Raw genomic sequence first — 23,539 nt, 5'->3', positions numbered from 1 at the left:
CACTTAGAATCAATGACAAAGAGTCAACAATTCAAGCCGGGAAGTACTTCCCTTTGTGCACAGGCTAGAGATCAAATGAATCCAAACGGGCTGAGGGCTGATAAAATGAATCCAAATTCATCCCAACTGCTCAAAAGGGAATTTTCTGGTGAGTCCCTACCCTCCCAACACCCCCAATCCCTCTTGCCCATCCCCATCAGTATCAGCAACTGGATTCTCCTCTTTGGGAAAGGAAATGGAAGAACCGGGGATTCAGGATACCCGACACGTACGTTGTTATAGCCATTATGTTTGTCGTCACCGACTCCTGACTCAAAGGAAAAATTCCATGGAGCAACAAGAACCATTAACTCCTTTTCCTTACACATTTATTTCATCTACAGTCACCAGCATTTACTGAGCAGAAGACACAGGGGATACGTTTATTTACCTCTGGAGTACATCACTCCAACACATAGTGTTTATTCTTTGCAAAGTGGGAACTGTTACCCAGTGCTTCTATTTCAGTTACAAGGTTATATGGACTTGAGGCAAAGACAGGTTAAACATGAATGAGAATACTAGCTAGGAAGGAATAGGGCACATTCTGAAGGCACCAAAACATGACAGCTCTTAATTCAGCAGGCAGTTTCTTAAGATACGTAATGTGACTGAGGCCGTGCTTTAGTTAAGATTCATCTAACTAAGGTGTGCAGGAGCACTTGGAAAGGAAGAGACATTTTGCTGGCAGACTTTACAGGACTTAAGAACCGATTAAGTGTGTGTATGCGGATCTGGAGTTTGGGGGCTGCAAAGGGGAAAGGCTGTCAAAGAAAATGCTGAGAACTTCTACCTGGATAACTAGAAAAACACTGGTGCTATTTATAACATTCATCAAGTAACCTTTTTTTTTTTTTTTTTGATTTTTAAATGTTTATTTTTGAGAGAGAGGAAGGGAGCATGTGTGGGGAAGGGGCAGAGAGAGGGAGAGACAATATCCCAAGCAGGCTCTGTGTTCTCAGTGCAGAGCCCGACGCAGGGCTCGACCCCAAGGACCATGAGGTCATGACCTGAGCCAAAACTAAGATTCGGAGGCTTAACCAACCGAGCCATCCATGTGCCCCCATCAAATAACCTTTTAATACCAAATTCCATCCCCCCCCCCTTTTTTTAAGTTTATTTAGTTATTTTGAGAGAGACAGAGACAGCACAAGCAGGGCAGGAGCAGAGAGAGGGAGAGAGAGAGAATCCCAAGCAGGCTCCACACTGCCAGCGCAGGACCCAATGCGGGGCTCAAACTCAGGAACCGTGAGATCATGACCTGAGCCAAAATCAGGAGTCGGACATTTAACCAACTGAGCCACCCGGGCGCCCCAATACCAAATTCCCTTAATCTAAAATATAACTGAGCTGTAAAAACGCAACATGTACAACATTTTCAGGAACACCACACGACATGAGTGAAAGGCATTCACTAAGCACTTACTCTTCGGGGTTCAATGACCTCATCTAATCCTCACAGCAAACTTCTTTTATCAGCCCCGTCTTAGTGACCAAGAAACTGAGACAAAGAAAAGTTAAGTAGCTTGTCCCAGGTCACACATCTGGGATTTGAACCAGGCAGCCTGACTCCCAAGGACACGTCCTTGATCGCCCCCTCACAGATACACAAAGCTATTAGAATAATTTTGACTCCCCAAAGTAAACGAAATACCTTCCCAAATTCACCCTGGCCAACACTATGCATGAGCGTTACCTTAATCACACAAACTGAGCCCCTACTGTATGCCAGGTGCTATGCCAGGCCCTGTACCCAGCAAGATTATCGTCCAGAGTTAGAGCCAACTGATAATTAGAAACTCAAAGTGCGGGGTGCCTGCGTGGCTCAGTCACTTAAGCGTCTGACTCTTGATGTCGGCTCAGGTCATGATCTCGCGGTTCATGGGGTCAAGCCCCGCGTCGGGCTCTGTGCTGACAGCTCAGAGCCTGGAGCCTGCCTCAGATTCTGTGTCTCCTCTCTGCCCTTCCCTGCTCACGATCTTTCTCTCTCCCTCTCTCTCTCCCAAAAATAAACATTAAAATAAATAAACTTTAAAAAAAATAAAGTCATCTTTGTCTTTAAGGAAAGAAACAAACTCAAAATGCAAGATACTGTGACAGAAGCAGGGTGCACAGATACCCCAGCCACTGTGGGGGCTAGAGAAGGGGCAAGGGAAAAGGGGTGCAAGGAGCTCCTTGCTACCAAATTATCCAGTGTGAGGTAGATGGAGCCAGAATCTTTCGTGCCGTACTAAGGACCCTGGCCTCTGTCATAAGCAGCAGGGAAGCAAGAGAGGGAATTAAGCAGGAACAATGTATCTGATGTGCAGTTGACAATGGCCCTCTCTGGCGACAACGGGGACAGAGGTGAAGAAGCCTCCATCAGAGATGGGAAAACCACGAGGACAGAGCTGTCACAGCAGCCCAGGGGGGAGACAAGTCCAGACCGCCGACTCTCCTCCGTCCATCAGACTGAAAAATGTTACCTTGCATACTCTGGTCTCTCCTCAACAGCCCCACCTCTGCCTTCCCTGCATCCCCTGCGAGGCAGAACTGAAAGGGACGATATTCGAGGTGAGCAGGGCAGGTGAAAGCGGGACTCTGGTCAGGGGTCAGGAACTTCTGAGCAGCGGGAGTGACCACACTCCGTGATGATTCATGGATAAAAGATCCTTAAGGAAAGACAGTCACGGGCAAAGGCAAACAGAGACAGAAGAGGGGCTCAAATATTTGAAAAATATACCAACGGTTTTGCAATGAAGGTATTGTTGGTGCAAATGGGGACTGTCCCAAATGAACATTTGCAAAAGGTGTTGGAAGGATTCACCTGAATTTCAGGGCCTTCTGTAAGAAACCAACGTTTTCTCTGCTATTCAAATCCGGCTCTAATAAGGTGCCCAGGACTCTAAGGCTAGGCAATAGCACCCAGCTGACCTTATATTCCAGTAGCGGCCTACACTCTTTCGTAAAGGCATCATTATTCTACAAAGCCCCACAAGTAAGCCTCCCCAAATCACTGGACTTACATACATAAAGAAACCAAGAATTCGGTTTTCATAAACTAAGGGAAAAAAAGTCTTCTGAAATAGAAGTTATGAGCTAAACTGAATTTCAAGTTGCAGCAGGAACAAGGAGAAAAGTAAGTTGTGGTTTTTCAACAGTCACAGCCAATCTTTTCTGGGAATTTCTAAGATTGGTAGCATATAGTCTAATGTCAAGGAGATATATGATCAGTGCAGTAACATACCGTTTTGCTTCTAATGAGAGTGGGATATTTATAAACTCGTGAGTTCAGGGTTTGTCACAGTTAGGCCTATGCTAAAATGGTTAAAAAAAAAAAACAAAACCCTACAACTAATGGATTTCAATTTAATCATTTGAGATGATGCCAAGAAAGTAGCAGCTTTCTCAGGAAAGCTTCCTAGTAAAAGGTGAATTATGTTGCTTAAATCATTTGCTTCGGGTAATCATTTAAAATCCAGCAAACAGAAATTGAGTGGTTTACATGTGCAGGTTCTGACAATCAGAAACACTTGTTCTAACTGGTAAACATGTGTCAAAGTAAGTCTACCAATCTGTCAACAATTATGTCAGAGTGTTACAATAATTATAAATTACCCTAAGCATTCTAATGCAGCTTTAAGTTGGATAAAGAAACTTGACGTAAACACAGTAGATTCCAATTCCTCCCATATATGCTGTTATGTATTAATCAATAGTTTTAAAATTCTACCTGAAGGGGCACCTGGGTGGCTCAGTCACATAAGCGTCCGACTCTTGATTTCAGCTCACGTGATGATCTTGTGGCTGGTGGGATCAAGCCCCACGTCGGGTTCTGTGCTGACAGCTCAGAGCCTGCTTGAGATTCTCATTCTCTCTCTCTCTCTCTTTCTCACTCTGCCCTTCCCCTGCTCGTTCGCAGGTGTGTGCAAATAAATGTTTAAAAAAATAAATAAAATAAAATCCTCCTGAAGATACACAACTGAAGCAACTCTGGAAATTCTGGACAGTTTTAAACAAACGCTGCAATCTGTCAGCTCTCCCAGCCATGCCTCACACCATTTTGCAACTCAGCTCCCCGTCGTTCATTAACATTGACTCATATCCCTCACACCCCATACTCTTCTCATATGCACGCATGTGGTGTTTTTTTAAGGCCCTTATAACAATGTACTATGCTTTGTTTAAGGTCATTCTAATGATTGTTTATTCCTTTTCTTTTTTTCCCTTCATTTCTCACCTCAATTTCAGTTGCTGGAAGAGTACGCGCCTAGAGATGTATGAATATATGACCCGTGTTGTGTGAGTATTAGTCTGAAAGGGCTGTGCCTGGGGAGCCATAGAGAGTAAGCCATAGAGACGTAAGCCTGGGGCAAGGTTTCTCAACTTCAATTCTTTTCCATGTACCATTTTCCGTGTACAATTCTTTGGTGCTCTGCACATCACAGGATGTTTGGCAGCATCCCTCTCCCCTACCTTCTAGGTGTCAGCAGCACCCCGACTGCCCCATCCCCCGGTATGGCAACCGCACGAGTTTCCAGACGTTGCCCCCAGGGGGTAGAAGGTAGCGGTAAATCACTCCCAGTGGAGAACAAACTGATCTAGGCGGTTACAATCTAGAAAGTGCTTTCACACCCATTTAGATTATTATCTTACCCTGAGCCTCATCACAACCATGTGCGGACTAGCATCCCAAGCGTACAGACGAGGAGGGGCATCTAGCTGGCTCTGTGGGTAGAGCACACGACTCTCGATCTCAGGGTCATGAGTTTGAGCCCCACTACTTTAAAAAAAAAAAAGAAAAAGAAGTATAGAGACGAGGAAATTGAGGCTCTGAGACAGTCAAGCCCACCTGGCTTTTCACCATCCTACAATGCTTCTCCAGCTAACGTCCTTCACCTTCCTCACCCTTATAGTGAAAGGCTTCCCTTCCTTCTCGTCTGCCTTCCTTTCAAAGCAGAAAGCCTTCCTTCCAGAGAAATCTTCTCTGGTAGCCTAGTACATGCAATAGATAAAGCTGAAGCCACTATCTGAGGACTCCAAGTTGCATCTAGACCCTACCTGCTAAACCCATACTTGTCCCAAAGGGGCCCCACAAACTGTAGGGCTCTACAGAGCACATTTTGAAAACTGGTGATAAACGAACTCCCCTGTCTATTCTAACGTAGAAGCTATATGATTTTCATGGCCACCTCTCGGTTAGGGATGGTCTCTAGCTAAAATGGGAACCAGCCACATTCAGGAGAAATCAAGCTCCAAACTAAGTTATGGGTAAGTGGTAGGGGAATGGAGAGGGTGTGTGTTTGGGCCCAGTGTGTGGGTAAATCTGGATGGAGGAGAGAGATCATAAGCTGGGATCAGAAGACCATGAAAGAAGCAGTCTCCTGGACAAATCCGTCCAGTATCCAGAACAGGCAGAAACAGGTTCCAAATTACCCTGTATGAACAGACCCTGGAAAACACATCTCAACCTCCCCAGGCATCAATTTGCTCATCTCTGAAACAAGAGGGTTAAAGAAAGCTAGTCGTTATCAGCACTCCCCACCCCACCTTTTTTGAAAGCAATGGAGTTATCTTCCCAAATAGGTAAACGAAACAGACCACAGCGGAGCTGCTCTGTTGGGGAAAAGGGGAGAGGCTGGAGGCCCAACCAGAAAACCACTTGCTTCACGTCCCCTCGTCTTCCTCTCCCTACCTACTCCCACCCAGAGACAACCACTAAGATGCTGTGGAAGACAGTTAAAAACCACTGGACCAAATGAATCCCTAAGGTTCTTGCTGGCTCCAACAACCCATCAGTCTTTAAGTTTATGAATTCACGGAGGTTATACAACTGGGGCCTTCCAAAGCAACAATGGGCCCTCACATCCACCATGAGCAAACTCAGTAACAGGTCATCCAAGAAGAAACTGCATTAACATATACCAATATATGGGGCGCCTGGGTTGCTCAGTCGGTTAAGCGCCCAACTTCATCTCAGGTCATGATCTCATGGTTTGTGAGTTCAAGCCAGGCATCAGGCTCCGTGCTGACAGCTCAGAGTCTGGAGCCTGCTTCAGATTCTGTCTCCCTCACTCTCTGTCCCTCCCCCACTTGTACTCTGTCTCTCGCTCGCTCTCTCTCTCTTAAAAATGAACATTAAAAAAAATTAACATGGGAATGCAAGCTGGTGCAGCCACTCTGGAAAACAGTATGGAGGTTCCTCAAAAAACTAAAAATAGAACTACCCTACCACCCAGCAATTGCACTACTAGGCATTTATCCACGGGACACAGGTGTGCTGTTCTAAAGGGGCACATGCACCCCCATGTTTATAGCAGCACTATCAACAATAGCCAAAGTATGGAAAGAGCCCAAACATCCAGCGATGGATGAATGGAAAAAGAAGATGTGGTATCTATATACAATGGAGTATTACTCGGCAATCAGAAAGAATGAAATCTTGCCATTTGCAACTACGTGGATGGAACTGGAGGGCATTATGCTAAGTGAAATTAGTCAGTCAGAGAAAGACAAAAATCATACGACTTCACTCATATGAGGACTTTAAGAGACAAAACAGATGAACATAAGGGAAGGGAAACAAAAAGAATATAAAAACAGGGAGGGGGACAAAACAGAAGAGACTCGTAAATATGGAGAACAAACAGAGGGTTGCTGGAGGGGTTGTGGGAGGGGGGATGGGCTAAATGGGTAAGGGGCACTAAGGAATCTACTCCTGAAATAATTGTTGCATTATATGCTAATTTTGATGTAAATTTTTAAAAACAAAAAAAAAATAATAAAAATTAACAAAAAATAGATACCAATATAATTTCAAAGTTGGTGAAAAGCTTAAACAGATTTTCACTTTGAAGGACTAACCTATTAAATATCAAAACTAAACTTCACATATTCATGTAAAGATTATTCATCATTCTCAATTATAGGACCCAAATGAAGTGACTTTAGTTACTAGTTCAGTAAAGTAGCTTTAAGAAAAAAATTTTTTTTAAGATTTTAAGTAATCTCTACATCCAACATGGGGCTCAAATTTACATTCCTGAGATCGAGAGTCTCATGCTCTACCAACTGAGTCAGGCAGGTAGCCCTAAATAACTTTTTTTTTTTTTTGAGAGAGAGAATGTGAGTTGGGGAGAGGGAGGGAGAGAGGGAGAGAGGGGGGGAAAGAGAGAGAGAGAGAGAGAGAGAGAGAGAGAGAGAGAGAGAGAGACTCCTAAGCAAGCTCCACGTTCAGCAGAGAGCCCAACTCAAGGCTCAATCCCACGACCCCGGGATCATGACCTGAGCTGAAATCAACAGTCAGATGTTAAACTGGCTGAGCCACCCAGGAGCCCCGCTTTTTTTTTTTTTTTTTTTAACAGAAACTGTTCTCATTTATTTACTTACGTTATAAAAACAGCAAAATTGTGCTCACTTCGGCAGCACATAATACTAAAATTGGAATGATACAGAGATTAGCAAGGCCCCTGTGCAAGGATGACATATGCAAATTCATGAAGCATTCCATATTAAAAAAAAAAAAACAGCAAAATTAATGATCCTCCCCACCTAGCATCATCACCATTCTGCAGAGATATTTTGGATTAAGTTTATTGTTTATCATTCCATTTATATAAATAGGATCATATATCATGCATGATGTTTTACAACTTGCTTTTCTCACTTTATAATTACCAAGGACACCTTTCTGTGACAACACATGTCTTTCAGAAACTTTTAATTGAAATACAACATACATATAGAAACTACACAATTAAGGACACCATTTGATAGATTTCTAGACTAAACACACCCAAGTCACCAGCAGCCAGAGCAAAGCAAAGCAAATTACCAACATCTTCAGAAGCCTGCCTGGTTCTCCCTTATCCAAAGCTCTCTATCCAAGGGTAATCATATTCTGACTTCTAATAGTATAGAGTAGTTTTGCCAGGTTTTAAACTTACATAAATGGAATCACACAGTAAGTACTTTAGTCTAACATTTGCGAACAGCTGTGGGTCGTTCATTATCATTGCCATAGAGTATTCCATCACATCAATATACCACAATTTACTTATCCATTCCAGTGATGGGCATTTGGGTAGTTTCCAGTCAGTGCTATTATGAACAGTGTTCTATGAACATTCTAGTATAAGACGTCTGGTGAACACATGCACGCATGTTTGTTGGGTAGATACCTCGGCGTGAAACTGTTGTGTCACAGGGCAGACACACGGTCAGCTTTAGCAGATACTGCCAGTTTTCCCAAGAGGTTCACTGATCAATACTCCCACAGGCAGAGTCTGAGGGTCCTGGTTGTTTTTATCCTCACCAACACGGAGTACTTTTCATTTTTTTCATTTTCATCTTTTTTGTCTTAAATTACTTTTCGAAGTATAATTTATGCAGAATATACCGCACCTACTTAAAGCGTATGAGTTTGACAAGCATCTACGCCTGTGAAACCGAACAGTGCTGCCACCCCTGGAAGTTTCCTGGTGCCCCTCTGCAGTCCACCCTTCCCTCCACCCTTTGCCCCAGGCAAACGCTTATCTGCTTTGTCATCACAGATTGGTTTGCATTTTCTAGAAGTGTATGTACAAATGGAAGCAGGTAAATGGAATACAGCACACAGTCTTCTGTGTCTAGCTCCAACAGAATGATTTTGAAAGGTATACATCTTGCTGTATGTATTAGTACTTGTTCCTTTTACTACCGAATAGTCCACTTTATGGATAGTCTGGATTTTGTTTACCCATTCACCTGCTGATGGACATATGGGTCCTTCCCAGTTTGGGGGCCTCATAAATAAAGCTGCTACGAATATTCATACAGTCACATACATTCACACTTTGTGTGAGCAAACGTTTTCGTTTCTCTTGGGTAAATACCTAGGAGTACAATGACTAGATGGTATGTTTATAAGAAACCACCAGACGGTTTTACAAAGTGGATGCACCAACATACAACCCCATCAACTGTGCACGACTCCAGCTGCTCCACATCCCAGTCAAATTTTAGGGGGTGTTGTCAGTCTTTTTAACTATTTTAACGGGTGTGGAGGCTGATCTATCTCCTCACGATTTTAATTTGCATTTCCCCAATGACCAATGAAGTTGAATATCCTATCATGTGCTTACTTGCCATTAGCATAATAATTTCTTTTGTGAAGATTCTTTTCAAACACTGTACCCATTTTTAAAATGTTTAATGTTTGTTTTTGAGAGAGACAGACAGAACATGAGTGCGGAAGGTGGGGGGGGGGGGGGGGGGGCGGCGACAGGGACACAGAATCCAAAGCAGGCTCCAGGCTTTGAGCTGTCAGCAGAGTCCAACGTGGGCCTTGAACCCACAAACCATGAAGTTGTGACCTGAGCCGAAGTTGGACACTTAACCGACTGAGCCACCAGGCGCCCCTTTTACCCATTTTCTTAAATGGGCTGTCTTCTTAGTATTGAATTTTAAGAGTTCTTTCTTTATTATGGAAACAGGCCCTTTATCAGATATAATGTATTGCAAATATTTTCTCCGATTCTGTGGCTTGCCTTTTTGTTCTCTTCATGCCGTCTTTCAAAGAGCAAAAGTTTGGGGCGCCTGGGTGGCTCAGTCGGTTGAGTGCCCAACTTCGGCTCAGGTCATGATCTCACCATTCGGGAGTTCGAGCCCCGTGTCAGGTTCTGTGCTGAGAGCTCACAGCCTGGAGCCTGCTTTGGATCGTGTCTCCCTCTCTCTCTGCCCCTCCCCTGCCGTGCTCTCTCTCTCTTTCTCTCTCAAAAATAAATAAACATAAAAAATTTAAAAAAAACAAAACAAAACAAAGAGCAAAAGTTTTAGATTTTGACCAAATGCCACATATCATTTTTTTTTTCTTAGTGACTTTTGCTTTCATGACCTAAGAAATCTTTTCCAAACTCAAGGTCACAGAGATTTTTCCCCTATGTTTTCTTCCGGAGGTTTTATAGTTTTACATTTTACATTTAGGCCTGTGATCCTTTCGAGTTAATTTTTATGCACAATAATGAGGTTTGTTTTTTTCTCTGGATATGGATATCCAGTTATTCTAGCACATCTGTTGAAAAGATTTTCTTTTTCCCATTAAACTGCCTTGGCATCATCTTTAATTGACCATATATTTACGGGTCTATTTCTGGACACTGATTTAGATGTGTTTCCCTTCTCCAATACCACACTTTGTTTACTGTAGCTTTGTAGTAAGTCTTGATGTCAGGTAATGTTAATTTTCCAACTTTGCTTTTCTTTTTAAAAATTGCCCTGGCTACTTTGGATTGTTTACATTTTAATTTAGACTTAAAAATCAGCTTCTCAATTTCTATAAAAATCTTTGAGCATTGTTTTTCTTGCTAGAAAAAGAGAGAGAATATAAACTTCCTCACTGAGTTGCTAGGAGGGTAGAAAAGGGATAATATGTTAGTGTAACAAATACGGTGACACATAACAGGCATTCACTTAATGTTAGCTTCCGCTCTCTTTCCCTCTCTTGGCCTTTAAATAAACAGGATCCAATCTAGCAATGCCCTAACATTTTACTAGTGGGTCAATGGCTGTAGTAGTAAAAATATTACCACACCAAAAGACTTTTATAAGTAAATATTTGTATTTTCACTTGGATTCAACACTGAAACGCACTTGCCAGAGAAAGCAATTCAGCATATTTACTAATAAACGGTTTCAGGCCACATTTTAGGAAAGCATAAAACCACAGCCAGAACAAAAATTTAAATATGTTTTCAAGTTCCATACAGTGCCTAATTACATTATTCTATAATACTAACAGAAAATTCTCCTCTAGCAAGATCACAATGTTCCATTATCCATATTGCTGTCGCAAATGGAAAAAGTATTTTTGCTCTCAAAAACTGTTTAGAAATACATATAGCAAACAAAATATGGTGACCGATTCAACAATTAACATGTACTAATTTGAAACCCAAACCTACAAACAACCAAAAACCTTTGAAGTATTTTAGTTTAGCCTAAGTGATATCACTCCATGAAATGGAAACGTATCAGTTTCCAAACACAGGCTACCAAAAGGCAATTTTTGGTGAACCACCAATACTTTGTGGTAACCCACATTTATCAGATGAACTGATATTTAAAGACAAACAATAATTTGCTCCTTTTTCCATGACCTTACTCAATGGCCTCTTTCGGTACAGCATTTTTTTAAACATGAAAGTGGCCTTAAAAAAATAGCCTTAACAATTAATTTCACTACACTTGATCGATTATTGGAGGAATACACAAAATCTGCTGGCTAATTCAAAGGCAAGTCAGCTGCTAAGTCATTTCTGTCCTACTTTCTTAACAAGGAAGAAATAAGGCCAAACCCTTTCTTTTCATGAAGATTGCTGCAGGGCAAAAGCAATTTCATCTCTGTTGACTGAGCTGCATATCACCAGAGACCCATCTCCAGACATACCAGAAATTAATAAACTGTAAAATGTTGCTTGGGCTCCCCACCTGTCAAGGGCAAAGCCATTCTCCACTTACATAAGCTTGGCATCACCCTGACTCCTCCTGCTCATGAGCATTTCAGGTTCCATAAATATGACCAACGCATGACACCGTGACATCTGTGACATCTGTCTCCGTTCCACTCCTCTGGCCCCATCTTGGTTTTGATTTCCTCTAATTGGACCACCTCATCTTTGGCATGAACTTGCAGTAATATACTAACCAATCTCCTTGCCTTCACCTTGGTCCTTTCTACCTCATTCATCTTTCTGAAATCAGAAATCCAACCATGTCAGTCTTCAGCCCCACATTCCATGGTTTTTCTCAATGCTACGCAAAGAGTTGCCACACAACCCAACAATTCCACTCCTAGATACAAACACACCCAAGAGAAATGAAAACATACATTCAGGTAAGAACTTGTACACTTGATCACAGCAGCATTATCCATAATAGCCAAAAAGTATCAACAACGTAAATGCCCATAAACTGGCAATGGATAACCAAAATGTGGTATATCCATACCATAGTATTCTATAACAGAATAAATGGTGTTAATACTAATAGTATTATCATAATACTATAAATATTATAAATATAAATAGTATTGAATACTAATAAGCAGTATTCAATTTGTTAACTAGAAACAAATTTAGATTCAATCTAAAATTCTAAATCTAAAATTCAATGCACTCCTTAATCAAAATCCTAAGAAGTTTTCTGCAGAAGTAGAACAACCGATCTAAAATGCACACGGACTCTCAAGGGACCCTGAATAGCCAAAATAATCTTGAGAAAGTACAAACCTGCAGGGCCTACACTTCCTAATTTCAAAACTTACTACAAAGCTACAGGAATCAAAACCATGTGGTACTGGCATAAAGACAGACATACAGCTCAATGGGATAAAATAATGAGCACAGAAATATACTCTTGCATACATGGTCAAATCACTTTTCACTAGGGTGCCAAGATCATTCAATAGGGAACAGCAGTCTTTTCAACAAACGGTGCAGAGAAAACTGGAGATCCACATGCAAAAGAATGACACTGGATCCTTCCTTATCTGACACTATATGCAAAAATTAACTCAATACAGATCAAAGACCTAAATGTAAAAACTAAAAAACCCTTAGAGAAAAGTCAGGGCAAAAGCTTCACAATATTGGGTTTGGCAATGATTTCTTGGATACGACACTGAAATAACAAAAAATACATATATTAGTCTCTGCCCCCAATTCCTGGCAGAGCTCCTAAATCCCTCAGAATTTCCTGGGTGATAGGAGTGTCTGTTCCAATGAGGCAAATCTCAGAGCTCCTGGATAGCTTCAGGGTGGGAGCTGGTCACGGGAAAGACCAAGCCAAGCCTGGAATTTGCAGCCCCACCCTGCATCCTCTCAGAAGGGAAGAGGGACTGGAAAGTGAGTTAATGACTGATGAGGCCTTCACGATGAAGCTTCTATAAAAATCTCCAAAGTATGGGTTCTGAGAACTTCTAGGTCAATGAACATATCTACGTGCCAGGAGGGTGGCACACCCCAATTCCACAGAAGCAGAAGCTCCTGCACTTTGGACCTCAGGTCCCCAGTCTGTGTGTCTCTTCATCTGGCTGTCCATTCATGGTCTTTAATATCCTTGGTAATAAACTGGTAATCTAGTAAGTAAACTGTTTCCTTGAGTTCTGCCAGCCATTCTAGCAAATTATCAATCCCTAGGAGGGGGTCATGGGAATTGTGATTCATAGCCAGCCAGCCAGAAGCACAGGCAACAGCGTGGACTTGTGACAGGCATCTGAGGCGGGGGCGGTCTTACGTGACTGAGCCCTAACCCATGGGGTCCAGTGAGTGTCAGAATTGAACTGAATTATAAGACACTCAGCCGGGGTCAGGGAGCCACTTGCTGTGGAAAACCCACACGTCAGGTGCCAGATGTACTCCAAGTGTGGGAATAAAGAAGAAACGGAGTTTTTCCCATTCGGACACCAAAGGCACAGGCAACAAGGGGAAAAGCAGACAAACTGGACTTCACAAAAATGTTTAAACTGTGTGATCCAAAAGACAACATTAACAGAGTTAAAAGACATCCACAGAATGGGAGAAAATATATACCAATCATCTATCTGATAGGGAGTTAATATCCAGAATATATAGAGAGCTCCTAAAACACAACAATAAACCAATTCAAAAATGGACAAAGGACCTGAATAGACATTTTCAAGGACATACAAATGACCAGTAATCACATGAAAAGATGCTCAACATCACTAATCATCAGGGAAATGAAAATCAAAACTACAATGAGATACTAGCTTACACCCATTAGGATGATTACTATTAAAAAATGAAAAGGGGGGGGGGGAGCCTGAGTGGTTCAGTCGGTTGGGCATCCGACTTCGGCTCAGGTCATGATCCCACAGCTCCTGAGGTCGAGCCCCGCGTTGGGCTCTGAGCTGTCAGCACAGCTGCTTCAGAGTCTGTGTCTCCTTCTCTCTCTGCCCTTCCCCCAGGTGCTCGTTTTCTCTTTCAAAAATAAATATTAAAAAAAAAAAGAAGAAGAAGAAACGGGGGGTGCCTGGGGGCTCAGTCTGTTGAGCATCCAACTCTTGATTTCAGCTCAGGTCATGATCTCATTCATGAGCAGGGTGTGCGTGCGCTCTCTCCCTCAAAATAAATAAATAAACTTTAAAATAAAAAGAAAGGAAGGAAGGAAATAACAAGTGTCAGTGAGGATGTGAAGTAATTGGGACTCTTGTGCAGTACAGGTGGGAATGTAAAATGGTACAGCTGCTGTGGAAAACAGGAGGGCAGATCCTCAAAATGGTAAAAAACAATTACAATATGATCCAACAATTCCACTTCCGGGTACGTACCCAAGAGAACTGAAAGCAAGGTCAGCTGTATACCCATGTTCATAGCAGCGTTATTCACAACAGTGCCCATCGACAGGTGAATAAGCAAAATGTCACACACACACACACACACACACACACACACACACACACACACAGTGGAATCTTATTCAGACCTAAAAAGGAAGGAAATTCTGATATATCCTACAACATGGATGAACCTTGAGGGCATCACACAAAGTGAAAGAGACCAGTCTCAAAAAGACAAGGGCTGTATGATTCGATGTATATGAAGTACTTAGAGTAGACCAAATCAGAGACAGAAAGAATGGAGGTTGCCAGGGGCTGGAGGGAGTTGTTGTTAAATGGGTAAAAGGAGTTACAGTTTTACAAAATGAAGAGTTATGGAGATGGATGGTGGCAATAACCGCACAACATTATGAATGTATTGAATATCATTTAATTATACATTTTAAATGGCTCAGATGTTATATTTCATCACAATAAAAAAAAATGGGGAAAAAAGGGGAGAGTACCCATAAGGGTATAAGAATTAAATGAGATAGGGGCACCTGAGTGGCTCAGTCAGTTAAGTGTCCGACTTTGGTTCAGGTCATGATCTCACGATTCAGGAGTTCGAGCCCCGCATCGGGCTCTATGCTGACAGCTAGGAGCCCGGAGCCTGCTTCGGATTCTGTCTCCCCCTCTCTCTGCCCCTCCCCGGCTCATGCTCTGTCTCCGTCTCTGTCTCTCTCTCTCTCTCTCCCCATCTCCCTAAAATAAACATTAAAAAACAAAACTTTTTTTTAAAGAATTGAGATAATGTATGTAAAATGTAACGTAAGATGCCAGAATCTGGCACAGTGTCCAATAAATGGTAGCCATTATCATCATTTCCTGAAGAAGTCAAAGCCCCTCTGTCCTCTGGGACACCGCCTGGACAGTTTCCAAGGCCTAGAATACAATTGTCCACCCGGTCCACCTACTAAATGCCAACATATTCTCCAAGATGGAACTCCTTCTTCCAGAAGGTGAGCCAGGGTAAGGCCAGTGCCTACCACCTGTGCACTTCACCCCCCAGGCTTTCCACAAGGCCTGGTATGAAATTGTTTGGGGACATATACATGAATGATTGCTAGTATATATATAAGCTGCAATACTGATCATTAGGCTTCAGTACTACCCACAATAGCAAAATAAAAGCAAACGTGTTACCTATTTTAACTTATGACTGCTATCCTTCATTTACATGCTTGGAGCTAATATTTTTCAAATACAGGTAATATCTTAATCGGCTCTATAGAGAGTATTTCATTTTATCCTTACTCATAACAACCCTCTGAGGAAGGTACTACCATTCTATAGATGAAGAAACTGAGGCACAGATAGGTACTTACTTGTTTCTTTCTTCCTTTCTTCCTTTCTTTCTTCCTTCCTTCCTTCCCTTCTTTCTTCCTTCCTTCCTTCCCTTCTTCCTTCCTTCCTTCCTTCTTTCCTTCCTTCCTTCCTTCCTTCCTTCCTTCCTTCCTTCCTTCCTTCCTTCCCTTCCTTCCTTCAAGTAAATTCTACACCCAACGTGGGGCTCAAACTCAGGCCCCTGAGATCAAGAGTCACACACTTTACTGACTGAGCCAGGTGCACACCCCTTAGTATATTGTTTTCTTTTTTTTTTTTTGTTTTGTTTTGTTTTTTGGTATATTTATTTCTAATGAAAAAAAATCAAGGAAAGGAAAAGTACACGAATGCGAATGCCCCCATAGTCCACTGAATGGAATACATTCTAAGGGTGCTTGCAAATGTCCATGGCTTGCACTTTTCCTTGCTACTAAGAAAACTAAGATCTCTTTGAGATCTCCCCACCAATTCACAGGTTAGAAGACTAGATATTCCATACTCCGGCCTCACAGTGGGAACGAAACGTGGGGAAAAGGGATACAGTCAATTTTAGAACTTTTCACGTCACACTAGGGATACCAGGACCCCCATGTGAACCCGGGAAGTACCAGAATCAGATGTTCCTCAAAGCTTCCTCAGGCAAATCTGCAACCCTGGCCACTCACACAGACATCAGCTTGGTGTGAGGTCATAGCCTGGCACAGAACTGGCTCTGGGGGCAGTGGCAGTGCTTCCATGACCCACACTTGCAGGGCTTAGAAATTCTCAAGTCACAGGGAAGTACCTCCCTAAGTCTCATAGTTGGGATTTTCTCATCTGGAATCTTATTTTCCCAGGGAAACAGAAAACATACAACTGCCCATCCAGTCCAGAGTGACGAGCACAAGCTGAGGGCACCAGCTTGTCCCAGAGCTTTTAAGCCCTCTATTTCGGCAGGACACAATGCTTTCTATTCTTGTTAACAAGAATGTGTGATTTATTCATGTGGGTACACACAAGACAAATTACTCAGTACGTACAAGGAAAACAAACACCACAGCCCGTGAACGGAGTGGAGAAAGAAAACCAGAGCATTCAAGAAATCTGATAAAACTTAAAAATATATCCATAAGGGGCGCCTGGGTGGCTCAGTCTGTGAAGCGTCTGACTCTTGGTTTCAGCTCAGGTCATGATCTTGCAGTTCATAGGATCGAGCCCTGAGATGGGCTCTGCGCTGACAGCACAGAGCCTGCTTGGGATATTCTCTCTCCCTCTCTCTCTCTCTCAAAATAAATAAACTTAAAAAAAAAAAACCACACAATAAATCCATAAAATTAGCAAAAAACCATTAACGATGCATTTATATAAAAACTAACGGAATATGGGCCACCTGGGTGGCTCAGTCAGTTGGGCATCCGACTCTTGATTTTGGCTCAGGTCATGATCTCACGGTTTCATGGGTTCAAGCCCCACACTGGGCTCTGTGCTGACCACCGCAGCCTGCTTAAGATTCTCCCTCTCTCTCTGCCCTTGCCCCAGCTTGAGCTCTGTCTCTCTCAAAATAAAGAAATAAACTTAAAAAAAAAAAAAAAAACACCTAATGGAACATGCCATTCATAAAATGTAATATTCTTCACTCCTTTTTAATTTCCTGCAATAAGGCTTTGGCACTACGACTTAAACCAACATCACCCTCTACTTGTTCAAATACAAAAGTGCTCTCTGCTTCATGTTTCTTTGCTGACTACTCCCAGGCATCTCTAATACTAGTTTATTATTAAGATCTACTGACAATCATTTATATCCCCAGATGAAATAAAAAGTTGGTAAAAGTCCCAAGATCACAGGGACACATGATCAAAGATGTGAACTGGCAGAAATTCACGTGAAATCTACTCCGGCTTTTTAATTTAAATGCTAATTCATTCAGTTAATAAACACACTGAGGAGGAGCAAATATGGGCAGAGAATGTAGTCTGCAAAATTCTCAGCAATACATGTCATTCATTTAACAGTAACTATTGTATGCCTCCTCTAGGCCAGGGGTTAGGGGATCAACAGTGAACAAAAAAAAAAAGTCTCTGAGTCTCATGAGTTCACATTCAAGTAAAGAAACAAATCGCAAATTTCAGATGGTGATATGTGCTATTAAGAAAAATCAGTGCTGTGAAGGAGAACAAACAGGGCACTTATTCAATGCGAACAAGTTTATTAAAAAAAAAAAAAGATACATTAATTTCAAACTTTATGGAGGAACTAGGCAATGCATATGAGTGGCAGGAATAAGAACAGAGGCCAAAGAGAAGAGTAAAAATGTGAGGGGGAGAAAGGAAAAGAAAGGAACAAGAGCTGAAAGAGAGAAACAGATGTGTCAGGAACAATGGCCTATTGTGCCTATTACAGGGAAGCATGTGTTTTGTTTTGTTTTGTTTTGTTTGATTCATGGGTTCAATATATTAGGTCAAACCATATTAGAAACCACCTATCCTACCGCGCACACAAAATAGATATTTTGAAACCAAAATTAACAGGGAAAATAAAACTGCGAAGGGTAGGGGAAAGGTATTCGTAAGTAAATATAGCTCTTCCTACAGGACGAAATCATAGGAGACTTTTCTGTTGAGGCACTGCCCAAGCTTCAGAGTAAGAGATCCTTGAAGGGCAGTTTGGGGGTTTTTTTTTTGTTTGTTTTGTTTTGTTTTAAGAACTGTCTAAAGTACAAGCTTATGTGCTCTTTAACTCAGACGTATTACCTCTAAGCTAAACACGAGCAATGAAAATACTCATTCTTTAGCAAACCAGTGAGAAGAGAATAAAAACACTTCAGGTCTAAGGCAGCCAGAGAAGAGCTCACAAAGGGAGCTGTCCATTCACCCTGGCTTCCCTTCCGTCTCGGTCAAGCCAGAGCATGACATTACCAAGATCCAGCTGAAAGCCCACTGTTGGCCCTTCTTCCCTGCCTGCATCTGCTATAAAACCTATCTTACCGCAGGCCGCCGCTCTGAGTCTCCACCTCTGTTCTGCAGGACCAGGAAGCAAGCAGCCAAAGAGGTTTAGAGTTCCATAACCTCACTGCCTACGGGAATAGGAACCGACACTCACGACAGAGTGTGTGCATCTGCACCGTCTCAAAGATCTCTCAGACTAAAGCCTCCCCAAGTGCTTTGGTGCTTCATCCCTCTTACGCCCTTTCTCTAAGTCCCCCTGCTAAAGGGACTGTGCCCTGCAGATCTGAACTCAGTTTCTTCTGCAAAATTAAAGCCTCCTTCTCAACTGCATGATCATTCTCAAACAATTCAACCATGTAAGCAGAAAAGCAACCAAAATCACGATCTTTGCTCTCATTGGTCTCTCTCCTGCCACCCCCGTGATCAGTTATGAGTCTTGTTACTTTTTACTTCCAAGTTCTGATCAATGAATCACCCCTTAACCACATTCTAACCTTGGAGTCCTCTTTGCAAGAAATGGAATAAGGCAAAGTTAACCATTTGGAGAGAAAGATGAAGAAAACAGCATTTACTGGGTTCCTACTACAAATCTGGCACTGTTCTAGCCTAGAGGAGGTGGGAATTACTGTCTCCATTTTATAAATGGGGAACAAAGTCTGAAGTTTCTCAAATATACTCATTCCTTTCTGGTCTAACAGTGCAGGCGTTCACTGCTCCACACTCACAGTACTGTTGGCTTCCTCAACTCCTGATCTGTTCTTTATAAAACACTGCCAGAACAATCATACCAAAATTCCATTGATATCACATCAGTTCCCTGTTGAGGCAAATGAAATGCCTTCTGCTTCTCCATTTGCCCACTGACTGGCCCGGAACCCAGTAAATATTTGTTGCTTAAAACCATCCCATGATTCTACACCAACCTAGAACTAATGAGCCCTAGAGGCAGAAAGTAACAAGATTTTTAAGACAGCCTGTGTGGAATATGCAGAATGCATGTGAAAAAGCCAAAGGCAACTCAAAAGCCTTTAAGACAAAGTGGAATTTCTCTAAGACATTTCACAATTCTGACTCCACCTAAACCACCCTTCTTCAGGGAAGAGGGATGCTGACTTCAGAATAGCTGCGTTCTAACCCCTGCTCCTCCACACCTAGCTTCTTAACCTCTCCACGCTTCAGTGTCCTCCTCTACAAAAGTTCAACTGGGCCTCTGTTCAAATTCCCCCACCCTCCCAGCCTATCCAAGTCCAGGTCATTCTCCAAAGGTCAGGTGAAAGCCCATTTTCCTTGCAAACTCTCGCTGGATGACCTCAGCCCATCACGGCACTTACTTGCTTTATAACAGCTCTACAGCAGAAGGAGCCTGAGTCACTCATTTTAACTTTTATCTGTAATCGTGTATCACTGTGCCCCCATTTAACTGTTTCACCCCTGTATCCCCCACCCCCCACCAGTGTCCCACCTCATGAATGACAGTGACGCTACTCACTGCCTCAGGTGATCCTGAGCAGCACAACAATATCAATACCAACAGTGATTACGACTACCGTCTGCTGACTGTGGAAGTGCCAGGCACCGGGCTAAGTATCTTATTACTTCACTATCCTTCAATCTTCCTAACCCTTTTAGGTAAATCTTTTTTTTTTTAATCTCCATTTCACAGTGAAGGAAGCGAGCCTACCCAAAGCTACAAAAGTAGAGGATGGGGGTGAAGGGCGAGAGTTGGTAATTTCCAACTCAGCTGTCTGCCTCCCCCTCTTAACTACTGCCATCATACTGTGTAATACTTCCTGTGGCTTGGTTCTTATTTATTTATTTATTTAGAGGAAGAGAGAGAGAGAGCGCGCGCGTCTAAGCTGGGGAGGGGCAGAGAGAGAGGGAGAGAGAGAATTCCAAGCAGGCTCCATGCTGTCTGCACAGAGCCCAACTCAGGGCTCGATCCCGGGAACTGGGAGATCATCACCTGAGCTGAGATCAAGAATTGGACACGTAACTCACTAAGCCACCCACGCACCTCCCGTATTGTGGCCATATGATACCCACGGTTACATCTTCGCCCCTAAATGTGAGCTGTTTACAATCACAAAAACTGTATTTCTTGGCTCACTTACAGAATAACTCATTCTTCAGTGGTTCATACTCAAGCCTTTACTTAGACTAACTCGCAGTCTTAATAACTCTGTGAGGGGCGCCTGGGTGGCTCAGTCGGTTGGGCAGTCGACTTTGGCTCAGGTCATGATCTCCCGGTCCGTGAGTTCGAGCCCCGCGTCGGGCTCTGTGCTGACAGCTCAGAGCCTGGAGCCTGTTTCAGATGCTGTGTCTCCCTCTCTCTGACCCTCCCCCATTCATGCTCTGTGTCTCTCTATCTCAAAAATAAATAAACGTTAAAAAAAATTTTTAAATAACTCTGTGAGATAGTAATAATTACTATTGTCCATTTACAAATGAGGAAACAAGAGGGCGAGAGGGTTAAACAACTTGCCCCAAATCACACAGCTGGTAAGTAAATTCAAGGGTGAAGTGACAGCTTTGATCTAGTAAGCAGTACTCCACTTATTAACTTATTCTCAACAATTTTTATTAAGCACTGGAAAACCTAGAAAGGGGCAGGAGATACAGCAATGAATAAACCAGAAAGCATCTCTGTTCTCATGGTGCTTACCATCTTAAATCTCTTTCAACATTTTCATTCAATGGGCACAATCTTAAATCCTCTTAAATTTTCCATACAAAAATATCAAATCTGGATAATAAGAATTAGTATCAAAGAGCGAGCATGGGGCTTGAAGCCAGAAAACCTGAGTTAAGTTTCCAACTTTGCTACTTATTAGAAACTTTGTCATTTATTAGACCCTGGACCAATTCATTCACCTGCCTCCCCGTTTCACTACCGGTGTGAGATAATGTATTAAGTTGCGCACCGAGCGCAGTGCCTGGCACTTAGTACACGCTCAATAAATTAGCTTCCGTCTTTCCCCTCCCCTCCATGCAGTGACTTCATAATCTGTGTCGTCACTGAGCACATGTTAACAGGCTCCGCGTAGTTACATCGAGAACCAAGAAGTGTCCAATCTCTTATTTCCCTGGGCTATTCTCATTCCAGATCACTATGTCTCCAATTTCAGGGCGCAGACTACTCTGATGCCAATAAATCAGATAATCAAATAAATACAACTCGGGAATGACAGCAACTCCCGTGAGGGCCTGTCGGTGTCTATAAAATGCTCCCCATGACCTTCTTTAGAAGGCACTTGTCTCGGCAGGACAGCATTGTGACCCTGACCCGGCTCCACTCCCTGTGCGGGAGATGCGGCCCCCGAGGAGAATTTCCAGCCTCTGGCAAGAGGTTGTGCCCTGCAGACCGCTTTTTACTCGATGAGCTCTGCACCTCTCCTGCCACCTGCCAGCCCGACCGTCCCCTATTCCCTCGGGGCTGAGACTCCTCCCCTCCCACCTCGCGCGGACGCCCAGGGTCCTCCGGCCGGGGCCCCCGCCGCCCGAGTGACCCCCCGCCCGGCTCGGGCAGCTCGCCTTGGCCGGAGGGGCTGGACCAGGCCGGTCGGCCTGACCTCCCCAGGGGCTTCCCTCCCGCTCTCCTGGTCAGCGGGGCCTGGAGCCGGCCGCTCCGCTCCGGGAGGGGCCTGCAGGGGCGAGAGGCTTCTCACCTATCTTCACGACCGCATCCGCCATGCACCGGTCCCACTTCCTGCCGAGCTCGGAGTCCGACATGTTCCCCACCCGCAGCTCCCACTTTCCTTAAGGTCGGGCCCCGCGCTTCGATTCCAGGCAAGTCTCGCGAGAGCCGGCCTCGGCCTCCAGGCCCAGAAGGCCGGCTCCGGCCTGCCACATATCGCGAGATAACCTGAATGCTTCCGCCCCTTCCGGGTTGTTTTTTTTTTTTTTTTCCAGTTGGTCGTCAAGGTGACGGGTTGCCTGGAGGCCCGAGGTGACCCTGACCTTGGAGCCGCGCCTACCTGAGGGCTGGGAGGCTGACAGGCTTCCCAGGCTGCATCCCGAGCCCTGTCGGGAAGGCCCTTCCTCCGCACCAGCTCCCGACGTCGGCCCTGGAATTTCCCAGGGCAAGTGAGGGCACAGCGCTTGGTTTCTTCATTCACTTTTTCTACTCCCTCATTGACTGTTTATTGCAGTGGGACTCCCGCCTGCACCACTAACACGGAGACTGTTCTGGCGTAGGTCACCTAGGCCAGATCGAACGGATGCTTTGGAACCTTTCTCTATACAGCACTGGGCACAACTGGGCCCTCCTTCCTGGTCCTCCTTGTCTGCGTCTTCTTATTCATTCGGACTCCCAGGTTCTGCTCCGGACTCTCCTCTTTAGGTGTCCTTCCAGCTTTTTCTCTGCCAGCTGCTTAAAGAGTGTTGGTTCCAAGAAGCACATCCGTCAACCTTGATGTCTACATACTCTCCCTGAGAATTGCAACCACTGTCAAATTCTGTTTCTGGATCAAACGTCCACCACAAGCCTCTTTTTCATAATTCAGCCTCCTTGCTGGTGTCGTTGGTTTTAGACTTTCTTTCCCTTTTGCACCCCCCATCCTACCACAAATACAAATTTGACCATATTAGTCCTCTGATTCGAAGCTGTCAATGACTTCTATTCACCTGCTGAATATATCCAAGACTCAAGAAGTTCATTCTAGGAAGCCTACATTAAAACCTTAGAGTCACCCTTCATCTACTAATAGAGCTTAGAACCCCCTCTGTTTTCTTATTATCAAAGCAGCTTGCCTACCCTATAGAATTCTCTACATGCTATTGAAACATCCTCTCTCTCTCTCTCTCTTTTTTTTTTTTTTTTTTTTTTGAGTTTATTTTGAGAAGGAGTGCAAGCTGGGGAGGGGCAGAGGGAGAGAGAGAGAGAGAGAGAATG

General features: G+C 43.5%; 1 protein-coding gene and 1 non-coding gene across 2 annotated transcripts in view; one reads left to right on the top strand and one right to left on the bottom strand.

The window, feature by feature from the left end:
- The window catches only part of MICOS10 (mitochondrial contact site and cristae organizing system subunit 10), a 34,277-nt gene extending 11,808 nt beyond the window's left edge, over positions 1-22,469 (bottom strand). Inside the window, exon 1 of the mRNA XM_015081586.3 lies at positions 22,314-22,469. Within this exon, the coding sequence (XP_014937072.1) occupies positions 22,314-22,377 (64 nt within the window). The 5' untranslated portion in view covers positions 22,378-22,469. The remainder of the gene's footprint in view (positions 1-22,313) is intronic.
- Positions 7,428-7,534, top strand: LOC113599642 (U6 spliceosomal RNA). The gene has a single exon (XR_003420561.1). It is a non-coding gene; the product is annotated as a U6 spliceosomal RNA (small nuclear RNA).
- Positions 22,470-23,539: the final 1,070 nt, after the last annotated feature.

This window comes from Acinonyx jubatus, chromosome C1 (assembly GCF_027475565.1).
Source record: "Acinonyx jubatus isolate Ajub_Pintada_27869175 chromosome C1, VMU_Ajub_asm_v1.0, whole genome shotgun sequence".
Taxonomy (NCBI): domain Eukaryota; kingdom Metazoa; phylum Chordata; class Mammalia; order Carnivora; family Felidae; genus Acinonyx; species Acinonyx jubatus.
The sequence above is the reverse complement of the archived record's forward strand: the minus strand, read 5'-3'. Positions and strand labels throughout refer to the sequence as shown.